Here is a 13,017-nt window from a genome sequence, read left to right as displayed (position 1 = left end):
ACATCTCATGCTGGCACCCAGCATCCTGCAGCAGTTTTTCACCCATGCACCTGAAGTCCTGTACATACTAATTTGCATTTTGCTTGTTATTTTTTAACGTCTACAAGAACACATCAAAGAGTCAAATTAAATTTTATGTTATCGATATGGTGCATTTTACAATCAGAACGTGCCTCAAGGCAAAGGTCACATGATCACTGTGATGACATGAATACAGGAGAACACACAGGAATGAAAGATCATGATGAAAACAATGATCACAAACTTTAATGATTCAAAGATACTGACAGCATGAAGTAATCAATAATAAAACATACCTGATCAATCAGAATATAAAGGATGAACTGTGTGCTCATTATAGAAACAATCTTTGGAGTATATGAAGAAGGATGACCTTTGACCTCTTCTGTTAAATCAGCAGCACAGGACTCAGCTTCAGTCCATGGACACTCTAATCGCCTAATAAGGAGAAGCAGAATCCAAAGATTCCTGATGATCTAAGAGCTTCTCTCCTCTCTCTACTCTGGCCATGTACTCTGCTTTTTGTCTCATGCTGATTAGAGACTGGACTCGCTGCTTCCAGCCTGGTCTGGCCTCAGATTTCTCTCCTTCAATCAGCATGTCAATATATTCAGGAGTGGAGAGAGGGTTTGGTTTCAGTGTGATCTCTTTGAGTCTGTTCAGGCATTCAGCAGAAGTCTCCATCAGTCTGACCACCTCAGCTTGTACATCATCATATTCAGCCTTCAGCCTGTCAATCACTCCCTGAACAGTTATCTTCTCTCCTTTAGCTTTCTCGTACTTTTCTTTCAGGTCTTGTATTGTTCGTTTTTCAGTCACGTCTAAATACAAAAACCTGTACATCTGATTATAATGTAAATTCCAGAAGCATTTACCTGGACACTCAGTACAGTATCCATTTGATCCCATTGCAGAACAATTTCTTTTATCTGAATCCTTCGCTCTGCTACAGGGGTAGTGACAGGTCACATGACACTGCTGACAGTTGGTGATGAAGTTTCCACTACCAGAGATATCTTCTTGAAAAGGTTTTCTGACTATGACTGTAAACTCAAAGTTCTCATGTCTGCTGATCTCTGCTTCGTGCTCTTTAAGTTTCTCACTTGTCTCTTTTATCTCCTCCAGCTTGGCTAACCCGACTTTAACCTGCAGCTGCAGATTCTCCACCAAGACCTCGAGCTGCTGTCTCTCTCTGAGGACCTGCTTTGTCAGGGTCAAGCTTTTAGTTTCAATCTTAGACAGAGCAGCAAAGAACTTCTTCATGCTGCTGGTCCCCATGTCCCAAAACATCTTATCAAAGCTTCCATCATCATCATCATCATCACCACCACCATCATCATCATCATCACCTGGGCTCTTAGCTGCAGATGGGTTGTTGTGTGCAAACAGTGCTGAATTGTTGAATTTGAAGTGGACTGGTAGTCCAGCTTTTGTTTTAGGACAGGGGACACCTGACTCTGTGATGGCCTCTAGGACTGGTGGTCGCTGACCGTCTGCAAACGTCACCAGAACTCTGATGTTCTCTGCCACATCTTGGCCAAAGATTGAGAGCACAGAGTCAAACACGTATTTCTGTCTTGGTGTGAGTCGTGCTAAAGCGGCCTGAACCACAAAACACACAGCATCAACCTCACTGACACCACATGGATCAGAGAAGAGGTTTCTGAGCTGCTCTGTGATCTCCCTGTCTCTGTCTATGCCTCTGGTGTCTCCAAAGCCTGGAGTGTCAATGATGGTCAGAGAGAAGGGCTCTGTGAACCCGGCTTGGTGGTTGATCTGGTACACGGTGACCTCAGAGGTCTGGCTGTGAGCTGCTGATGTGGACTGACCCTCATCAACCAACTTAAACCGATATGAATCATCCCATTTAACACCTAGAATGTAATTGATCATCCCATTAATGAGAGTTGACTTCCCAGCACCAGTGGCTCCCAGAACCATTGTGGTGCGGTTATGTTTGTGAGTCTCCTTCCCAAAACTGAAACGTTGGCAGCCCTGCACTTTGATCTTTTTCTGTTGAAGTGGAATTTTATAAATATCTGGAGGTCCTTTCTGCAGCAGTTTGCTTTGTGCCTTAACAGTATGAGCCAGCTGCTTGGGGCCACCTGATCCTTTGAAGAAGGAGAATTTAACAGGATCTGGGAGTGTGACTGTTGTGGTGCAGACATGGACAGTGATGCTGTCTTTGCTCCTGCCAGCTGCTCCACAATCACACCTGACCCTGACTGCATACCTGGTCTCTGACTGAAGCCCTGAAATGACCCCCCTTTCACCTCTTGACATCATTTGTTTCCACTGCAGTTCTTCTTCTTTCTTTGCAGGGTCTGTTTCTGAGTACTCCACCACGTAGCTTGATATCTGGACATCCTGTCCGAGCTCAGCCGGCTTCTCCCAGCTCACTGATATGTCACACGAGGTTGGTTCAACATGAGGTTCTCCAGGAGGGCTGCAGGGTAACGTTTTAATGGGATCACTGAGAGCAGCTGCCGGCCCAACACCAGCTGAGGTCACTGCTCTGCATCTGAACTGGTACTCTGTGTTTGGCCTCAGGCCGCTCACTGTGACCTCTTCAGCTTTTGGTTCAGTCTTTTGCTGCCATCCATCCTCTCCACTCACACAGAACTCCACAGAGTAGGAGGTGATGTTCTCTGCTCCACATCTGGGAGGAGAAACCTTCAGCGACACACTGTCGTGGTTTATGTCACCTGCTGCCACAGTTTCAGGCTTTGAAGGAGGCTCAAAGTTCTCACTGTCAGACAAGCCGTCTTTATAAAGATAGATGGTTGAACCTTGGCGTGTCTCATCTGTTAGACCCACAGTCAGGAACTTGATGTTCTGGTTTTCTTTGTTGGCCTCTGCAAAGTCTCTGAAGAGCTTTGCGTTCTTCCTCATTTTCTCTGCTGTTTCTCTTGACAGGTACCACTGCTCCTTCTCCACATCATGACTGTGTCGATGTTGGGGGTCGTCTGGTTTGGTTCCTCCTCTTAAGTAGTCTGATAAAGCTGAGAGGAACGGTTCAGCACGTCCCAGTGAGGTGAAAACAAAACACACAGCCGTCTCTGCACTCAGACTTTCCTTGTACAGGAGGACTTCAGATGGGAGGATTTTGGTGTTTTTCATCATGTTGGTGAAAGACATCAAGGTGTAGATTTCTCTCTCTTTACAGTCCATCCAGGCGTTCAGGTTTTTACTGTTGAAAGGTGAAGAACGTCTCTTCTTCAGGACCTCTGCGAGCTCAGCCTCCTCTTCGCCTCCTCCTCGGATTGACGGAAGTTTCTTTGCCAGAGTTTGTTGGAACACCAGCTTGAACTCAGAGCACATTTCTTTAAAGTGTCGAAGCTTGTCGGTGATCTGTGGGAACTGCTGTGCTGTGGGGGTGCTCAGAGCATCGTTGCACCTCATGTCCAGCTCTGTGAAGTCCTCCAGGACGCTCTGTGCTTCATGAACTAGTCCCACACTGATCTCACGGACGAGTTTAGCAGCAGAAGAATCTAAAGCAGTCAGAGGCAGCAGCCAGACCTTCACTGGTACGGCCTTTTCTCCGTCAGCTCCTAGTAGTTTCGGCAGGCTTTGGTAGACCTGAACTGCATCCTGGAAGGTTGTTGGAGTTTTCTCCAGTAAAAAGTCTCCATAGAATCTGCAGGAGAATTTATCAGCCTTTGCTGTGTCCTCGTCTTTCATTTTCAGGGAGCCTTCACCCTCTACAGAAAGAAGAGGGATCTTGTTGATGACCACCTTCAGGTTCCCCTCAACGTCTTGACGATCTTCCTTCTCAGACACCTCACGGTCAAACACGAAGAAGGCCTGTGCCCCATAAAGAATACCTGTGACCACATGTGTTGCTAAGCCTTTATCAAACACATCCTGATGCTTCATGTTGCCTCTTCCAAGATGGTTCATCGACAGCTCCTGGAACTTTGTGGTCGCCTTGTACTTCAGTGTTACCCTGGCCTGGTTTCTGGAGGTCTTACTGTCATTCAGGTATTTGGCTGAACCCTCAACCTGAACCAGTCCACCCAGGAAACTGGCCTTCAGAGAGGCTTCAACATTCAGGGCTGAAGATTTGCCCTCAATTGATTCAGACGCAACTATTTCAAACTCATTAGAGGACTGAGGCCTTTCTATCAGATGTTTCATCAGGTCTTCACTGTCCCACAGTGTCACACCTGCAGAAGGAGCAGAAGAAAGTTCAGCTTCCTGTTCACAAAAGGTGTTTTTACATCAATCAAGACAAGAAGCAAGTCTGCCTTTTTAAATCTATTCTCATGGTGCTGCAAAGATCTTTAATAACACAGATGTCCCACTCTCTCCTATCACCCACAATCCACCCATAATCACAGCTGTGTCCCATTCTTACCTAATAATAGGACATGTTTAATCTCAGCCTGCAGCAGGACAAGCATCTCTACCTAGAGTGGGCTAAATGTTCCCTGAAAAAGATTTGACCGTAGTTCTTCTATGAGGTTGAATTTGTGTACATGGGTTCTTTTTTGTTGACATTATTCATGCACAAGTGTACTGCAGGCAGTCCACAGCTTACAGGGCTTCCAGAGTAATTTAAAGACAAAGTGCACTCACCGGGGACAAGTGATTCTTGGCGGCAATCATACAGCATGCCGAGGCGAAAGGGCCGGCCAAGTGCTGCCACCTCAATCGTGTTGCTGCCTTCAGAGGTCATATTGTATTCTAGAATACAGAATATGTACAGTGTGTTAATTCAGCTCACAGACTCACTCACATGTCAGACCTGAGTCCGCTGTGTTTCTATAGGATGACAATAAAGATGGACAAAAACATCAGAGCTTATAACAGAAAGTCTGCTCACACCAGTGGAGCCAAACAGATGTTCGCATTTCTGGAAAGTTAAAGAAGCACAGATCACTTTTAATAATATCTGGTCTAGGCTGCAGCATTCACTGTCACATTGAAGCTGTTTTGGAGAACTTCACTTGTGCAGCACGGACACTCTGATAGCAGGTTGTATGTATAAGCACTTTTGGTCTAGTGGTGAGTTGTGACTAAGTGTTGAACCAGTGCTGTGCACCTTCAGAGCCCTCTGTGTTGCTGTAACCAATGGTGTGACGCACTGTGACGACGCAGGCAGCGACTGACAATGGTCTGCTCAGAACATCATGTTACACAATGAGTCATATATAAATAAGCATTGCCTGTTGATTTTATATGATTTATTCTGTTTAGCTGGTTGGCCAAAAATAACACATTTTAAGACCATCTAAAATCTGAATGGACTCTGGACACCCCTGTTCTAGATGGAAGCATCAGTGTTAGAAGTGTGAGAGGTGTTGGACAGAGAGGCAAATTAAAGCCAGTAGAAGCTGTAGATGTATGTTAGCCTGTTTGAGGAGGGGCTGAGGCAGAAAAATAATAAAAGGTTAGTCATTAAATCATACACAGTATTTCATGATAACAAAAACAGTCAATAAAATCTGCCACAGTTCAAACCTAACAACCACTAAAAGTACATTTATAACAGTATGTCTTTGATATAAAAGCAGACAGAAATGCAGCAGTTTGGTGGATGTGCAGTTTTTCTGTAAAAACACAGACAGGGGTAGGGTTCAGTACTGATCACATGTGAACTGATACTGGTACTGTTAAACTATCAACAAGCTGATCCAGCTAGTTAATGACCTGTAGATCTGAGTAAGAGGTCTTTGCAGCTTGGCCTGCATGAATGTGAATCAAAGCAAAACCAGGTGAACCAGGTGTCAGCCAGTCCTCCTGACAGAACACTCCCAGGTCCCAGCACACTACAAAAGCTTCTCTTCTGTGACATATTTAGGTGAGATCAACCATGTTCACATGGCTAATAAGCAGAAAATGAAGGACTCAGCAAAGATACACAACAGGTGCATGCAAAAGACACAAAAAGCTTGTTTACTCACAGAGTGAATGTGTTCGGTCTGCTGAGGGAGTGCTGCCGTTTAGATGTTATATCCTCTGTGAACAAGACACACCTCCAGGGGGCAAGATGTCTGTGGCTACACAGCCCAGCCCTCTGCTCATAAAAGACGATAATTCCTGGAGACATAAGACAAAGGTGGTGGTGTGTCTTTCTTTCACTTTCAGGTTTACTGTACTGAGTTTCTTGGAAATGTCTCACTTCTTGTAAAGAGATAGAACATGGCTGAAAACTGATAAGAAGAAAGCAGCAGAAAAAACAACGAACAGTTAAAAGGATCGTTTAATCTTTGATTAGTCCTGGTAAATATGAGTAGGATCATTGTTGATATGGCAGGTAGATACTTCATAACTCTAAGCTCTAATCTTCTGTTGTTCAGGTAATTGTTTACTCACCAATCAACAATGAGCCAGAGTTCACACTGTTCTTTTTTATTTCTCTCCTATTCACTGTTCTTTTCAACATTTTCTTCTTTTCAAAATAAAAGCTTCATCTTTTTAAATTCTTAACCATGTTTCAGCAAATTAAATTCAGGAGGGCAAAAATTAAACAGTCCAAAACTAAAAATCACACTTATAGTGGAAAAACGTCACGGCAAAGCAAAAACTAGAATAGACTTCAATGTTAAATGGCTTTTGAATTTTTATTAATATTTTAAAAATTAAACATATTTAAACAAATCCGAATACAAGTTTAACAGCCCTTGAAGAGCTGAACAGAATGATGTTTGAACGGTTTCTGTAGCTGACAGCATGTGGAACTAGTTACATGTCAAAGAGAACCGCAAGTGCTGGTCAAAGCTTGTACATTATTTTTTTAAATTATGCACAGCACAAATCCTGTATAGGAATTAGTATTATACAGTAAAAGAGTGCAGACGCTTCCCTGCTTGCTCCTGCCTTTACTTTACGTTTTACCTTTCACTCTTCCCTTTGTGTCGCTGTTAATGACGTCATTGCTGTCGCCACTTTGTGTTGGTCTTTCACATAACATTCCAATAAAATATATTTATATTTGTGGTCATAATGTGAGAAGATGTGGAAAAGTTCAAGGGCTATGAATACTTTTGCCAGCCACTGTAGGTGCTCCTTTCATTCCTCTCAGGGCAGATCCCATGTATTTTAATGGGGGTTGCACCCTCCGAACAACTGCTTCCTGTGTCCAAACCGAAGCCTTCAGACAAACAATTTAAAAACCGTGAGCATCACAAGCATTTACTTTACAAATTTGTTAATGACGTCATTGCTGTCGCCAATTATCGAGCCGGTCTCTGCCGGCTAAACAGACTCTGTTGTTAGCAGTTATAATTTGTTCCGTTACAGCCCAATAAAGGTTTTATTAAACATTAATAAGCAAACACAGCCGCTCATGCTGCATTCTTTAAACTATCACTATATTTATGTCAGGTGACTTCACTTCATGTTCTTTTAGCCGGTCTGTGCAATGCATGATGGGACATATCACTGAAAGTAGTGACCATCGGATGGACACTACTTCTCATGATGCATTGTGGGATACATTGAGGGCCCTATGGGGGGTCTATAATTTCTCACTAAGAATTCAGACAGCACCACAACATGGCGGAGGCTCTATACAGACTCTATGTAGACCACATGTAGTGATCAGGGAGTGGTTTCACACACAGCCAGTGTCTTTTCCAAAACTTATGAAAGCAGGACCTAAACAGACTGACGCCACCTGGCATACACTTGGTGCCAAACCCAAAAAGGCACAGAGTGAGAAAAAATAATGCTGCATCACCAGGCATGCAGCTCAGACACAAATATCAACCACTGTCTGAACTGACTGTCAACGAGCCAGTAAGAAACGGACATAATGTTGTGTTCAGTGAGGAAATTGGACCCAAATGCAGACCAAAGTAGCGTTTAAACAAAGGTGAGCTTTAATGAAGCCAAAAACACAGTCCAGGGTACAAGAAGGACCAAACTAAACTACGACTGAGCAACAAAAAATACAAAGCAATACAACAAACCTGGGGAGAAGAAGTTCATGGCACGGGGAGTGACAAACACAATGATCTGACTAAGACAAAGGGAAGCACAAGGCTTAAATAAGGAGGGTGAAACACAGGTGAACACAATCAGGGGGGAGCTAATAATCAGGGCGGAGGAACAGAAGGAGAGAGGGAAGGACTGAGGAGGAGCAGAGAAAGAGGAACCAAATCTCAAAAATACTAATAAATGACAAGAGGGATAAACAATAAGAATACAAAACCAGGAACAAACACAGGATCATAACACATAAAGAATAAAACAGAGAGGGAGATGAAGATGAAACATCGGGCACACAGAGACAGAGAATCCATGTCAGAAGTGAAGGACAAAGATATCTTGCTGCTTGGAGACGGCGCTATCAGTGAATCGGAATCAGAATCAGAATCATGTTTATTGCCATGTAAGTGAAGAGGATTCACATTACTAGGAATTTACCTTAGTGATTGGTGCGTACATAAAACATATAATAATTAACATGAAATGAAATTAAATTAATTAAGAAACCTTTATTAGTCCCACAATGGGGAAATTGCTTAAGGCAGCCCAGCAAAAAGCGCCATACACCCGTGAGTACACTGGAGGCTATGCATGTAAAGTGCCTTGCCCAAGGACACACAACAATAAGATAATAAGATAAAACCAAGATAAAAATAAGGTAAATAAGATGAAATAAGGTCAAGTAATCTAAGAGTAAAGCTATGAACTGACATGACATTACAGACACACAATGAACAGAACAGAACATGAGTGGTGGTTGTAATGGCAAACAGACCATGATATGAACAGTGTAACAGCTACCACATGGATCAGTGAGGTGGTACTGGTGTGCAGGTAGTGCAAGATAGACGTAACAGTGCAGAGAGTCATCATTATGCAGTGACTATACACAGTGACTGCCGCAGGAAGTACATCCTCTGCTGGGCCTTTTTGATGAGGGAGCTGATGGTGAGCTCCTACTTGAGGTCCTGGGTGATGGTGGTACCCAGGAAACGGAACGAGTCCACTCTGGAGATGGGGGTGTCTGTCAGGGTGAGGGGGGGCGATGGAGCTGGCACTCCGAAAAGTCTACAGTAATTTCCACTGTCTTCTGGGCATTCAGCTCCAGGTTGTTGTCAGCACACCAGGACACCAGACGGTCCACCTCCATCCTGTAGGCAGACTCATCCCCGTCTGAGATGAGTCCAATGAGGGTGGTGTCATCAGCAAACTTAATCAGCTTGACAGACTGGTGGCTGGAGGTGCAGCAGTTGGTGTACAGGGAGAAGAGCAGAGGGGAAAGTACACAGCCTTGGGGGGTACCGGTGCTGATGGTCCTTGTGTCCGAGACATTCATCCCCAGCCTCACATGCTGTCTCCTGTCTGTCAGGAAGTCAGTGATCCACCGGCAGATGGAGTCTGGAACATGCAGCAGGGACAGCTTGTCTTGGAGGAGATCTGGGCGGATTGTGTTGAAAGCAGAGCTGAAGTCCACAAACAGGATCCTAGCATAGGTTCCCAGGGAGTCCAGATGCTGCAGGGTGTAGTGAAGGGCCAGGTTGACAGCATCATCCACAGATCTGTTAGCTCTGTAGTTGAACTGCAGGAAGTCCAGGAGTTCAGTTCAGTTCAATACAGTTTTATTTATATAGCGCATATTACAATCAGAAATTGTCTCAAAGCATTTCACAGAAACCGTGAGACCCAGAGCCTGAACCCCCTTAAGAGCACTGTGGCAAGGAAAAACTCCCTTTAAGAGGAAGAAACCTTGAGCAGGACCCGTCAACTTAAGGAGGAACCTTCCTGCGGCCAGTCAGCCGGGTAGAGGAGAAGAAGAAGAGGGAGACAGGACAGAGCGGATGAAGGAGAGAGAGAGAGAGAGAGAGAGAGGAGCAAACATGATACAAACATGATACAGTACAGAGCAAACATGACAGCAAGATGAAACAGTAATTATATTATAATGGATATCTATATATATCGTCAGTCCATAAGTAGTGATAGTAATTTGATAGCAAAGGTGAGCAGCAGGGGCTGATGAAGTCAATGAGACTTCTGCAAAGAGAGAGAGTGAGCGAGAGTGAGGTACAAAACTATGAGAAAGACAGTGAACACAGATTATGAGATTAAGGAGAGTAGAGGAGAGGTCAGAGGTCAGAGGGAAACTGCTCAGAGGATCATGTTTGTGCCCCCTGACAGTGTAGGCCTAGAGCAGCAAAGCTGTGCTAAAAGTTAAGATTTTGTCAGCCCTATGACACCTGTTATACCTGTGGCTGAGGCGACTGTATCTATACCTATCAGCCCTACACACTATGTTTGAGGCTAGCAATGTGGGCATCCTGACAATAAAGAGTTGCAGTAGTTCAGTCTTGAATTGACAAAAGCATGGATGAGCTTTTCAGCATCACTCTGAGAGAGGATGCTCCTGATCTTAGTAATATTACGCAGGTGAAAGAAAGCGGTCTTGGAGACCTGTTTAATATGAGAGACAAACGACATGTCTTGATCAAAGATAACTCCAAGGTTCCTCACAGTCATACTGGAGGCCAGAGTAATTCCATCCAGAGAGAAAGTATTATCTGATAAACTAGTTCTGAGATGTTTAGGTCCAAAAACAATGACCTCAGTCTTGTCCGAGTTTAATAGTAAAAAGTTGGAGGTCATCCAGTCCTTTATGTCCTTTAGACACGCCTGTAGTCTGACTAGCGGCTCCGTTTCTTCAGGCTTCATGGATAAATACAGCTGGGTATCATCAGCATAACAATGAACGTTTATGCCGTGCTTCTGGATGATGTTTCCTAGAGGGAGCATGTAGAGGGTGAACAGGATCGGTCTGAGCACAGAACCCTGTGGAACACCGTGAGTAACCCTTGCACCTGTGGAAGAAACATCGTTAGCATGAACAAAGTGAAATCTGTCAGATAAATATGATTTAAACCAGCGCAGTGCAGTTCCTGTAATCCTGATCTCGTGTTCCAATCTGTGTAGCAGGATGCGATGATCTACTGTGTCGAAGGCAGCACTGAGATCCAGTAGAACGAGTACAGAGACGAGTCCACGGTCCGATGCCATGAGGAGGTCATTGGTGACTTTAAGCAGTGCTGTTTCTGTGCTGTGATGGGCTCCGAATCCAGACTAGAAAGCATCAAGCAGACTGTTTATCATGACGTGACAAGATGCTGTCTGCTCAGCTTCATCACACACACTAATGCTTATTATATTACTCATGTTATGAGGACAGTAGATGATAAACATGATGCTTGTACAGCATTGGAAGATTAGAAAATGTTTCTTTACTTACCAGAGACAGAGAAAACCAGCGCACAGCAGTGACTCAGACACACACACTGCAGTATCCTCCTCTCCTCTTCCTTATTGGCATGGCCACTCCCTTATTGATCCACCTCAGGACCCCAGGTCCAAAAGTGCCTGCATAACTACAACCCTGACCATAACAATAAATGTAGAGATATCCCACATCATCATGGATCACAACAATATTACTAACAAAAAAACACAGACATGATAATAATAACTAATAAATCGTTTTCACTGTCACAGCAGGATGTTTCTGAAAACCTGTTCAGCAGAACGCTGTGAGATTCTGAGGCTGATCTCTGGACTCTGAGAGGCCTCGGACTTAGAAACGAAACCAAGATCATTTTTCAGATGTGACCTGTGTGAATTCCTCAGGTGTAGATGAAGCAGAGCATGAGTTCCTTCCTCATTCTTCACCACTCCCAGAACACATCCTGTACAAACCTGTTTCACTGCAGTTTAAAGGAAACAAAAATAAGTCCAAACCAAAGCCGCCCTGCTTTAAGGTGATCAACATTCACAGTGCTGTCAGTAGTTAGAAAACATTTCTTAAAGTCTTCAGGGCTCAAATCTGTTCAAAGAAGACGCTTCATCTGCTCCTCCGATCAATGAGAGGGAGAGAGAAAACAAAGGAAGCACACAAGTATGACTCGGGGTCATGATGCCTGCTCACCTGAACAGGTTTACTGACTATAACTCACATCAGGATGGAGCAGGAAGCAGCAGGAACAACAACCTTTTCTAACAGCTTTATTGATCATCATCAAGTCGAGCAGCTTCCTGTCACACATGTAGCTCTTAGCGTAAGTTCAATCAGGAAGACTCAGTTTCCCATCATTCACCATTTATCCCGATCCGCTCCTAATCTCTCTCCCTCTATCCCTCACTCCACTGCTCCCCCTCTCTTCCCCCACTTAGTCAGACACTGAATAGAAAGCACCTCCCTCACCAATCAGCTGTCGCTTTCTGTCCCTCTCCTGACCAATCACAGCTTAGCACAAAATTTAAAAGTCTCCATCTCCTCTCCAGCTTTCTTCTGATCGAACCCGGCAACCCTCCTCCACCCCAAGCACCACCAGATCCACGCCAGTTCAGGCCTCCTATCTCCTGCCCTCCAGCTCTGCGCCACCACCAGGTCTAGACCCCGGGGGGATCTTCTGATCCAGCGGCCTCCCCTCTTGCAGTTTCCCCCTCTTCGGATGTGGTCTTCATGGCGGGGTCTAGGACGCCAATGCACATTCAAACTCTGTACTTAATAAATCTTTCTCATTCAGTTCGCCGAGTCTCTCGTGATTGAAATGTCTATGGGGGCGCCGCCATCTTGCATGTGGCAAAAGTGGAGCGAACCTCTGTATAGACGTGTGTGTGTGTGTGTTCATATGTTCGTAAATGTTCATCAATGTCAATATAAAAAATGATTTATGACAACGGGAATCAGATTATATAAAATAAGAATGAGAAATGTTGTCTTTGGTGCTGGTTTGATTTCCAAATATGTTACTGTTTGTGTGTGAATGGATCAATGATGGACATCAGCTTAAACACTTCGTAGAACGCTTCATTGTATTAGTTTAGTGGTAAATTTGCCACATCCAATATGGCGGTCAGGCTTACGTGCCGCAGCGGCGGGCCGACCCGCTCAATGAGGCGTCTAGGAATATATGTCTGTGGGCTCCCCCTCCCCTCTCGACATGTGCATATATCCACGTGAAGGCCCACGCCCTGTGCACTTCGGTTTTGGTTCTGCCTAGCTTTGCTTTCCCC

The 13,017-nt window shown here is 44.5% G+C and overlaps 1 protein-coding gene across 1 annotated transcript; it reads right to left on the bottom strand.

The window, feature by feature from the left end:
- Positions 1 to 63: 63 nt before the first annotated feature.
- LOC114449573 (uncharacterized) lies at positions 64 to 6,152 on the bottom strand. Its single transcript, XM_028427337.1, has 4 exons — positions 5,928 to 6,152; positions 4,600 to 4,707; positions 1,082 to 4,187; positions 64 to 883 (listed from the first exon to the last, which is right to left on the bottom strand). The coding sequence occupies exons 2-4, from the start codon at positions 4,697 to 4,699 to the stop codon at positions 460 to 462; spliced, it is 3,630 nt and encodes a 1,209-aa protein (XP_028283138.1). The 5' UTR covers positions 4,700 to 4,707; positions 5,928 to 6,152; the 3' UTR covers positions 64 to 459.
- Between the last annotated feature and the right edge of the window lie 6,865 nt (positions 6,153 to 13,017).

This window comes from Parambassis ranga, chromosome 17 (assembly GCF_900634625.1).
Source record: "Parambassis ranga chromosome 17, fParRan2.1, whole genome shotgun sequence".
NCBI lineage: Eukaryota > Metazoa > Chordata > Actinopteri > Ambassidae > Parambassis > Parambassis ranga.
The sequence above is the reverse complement of the archived record's forward strand: the minus strand, read 5'-3'. Positions and strand labels throughout refer to the sequence as shown.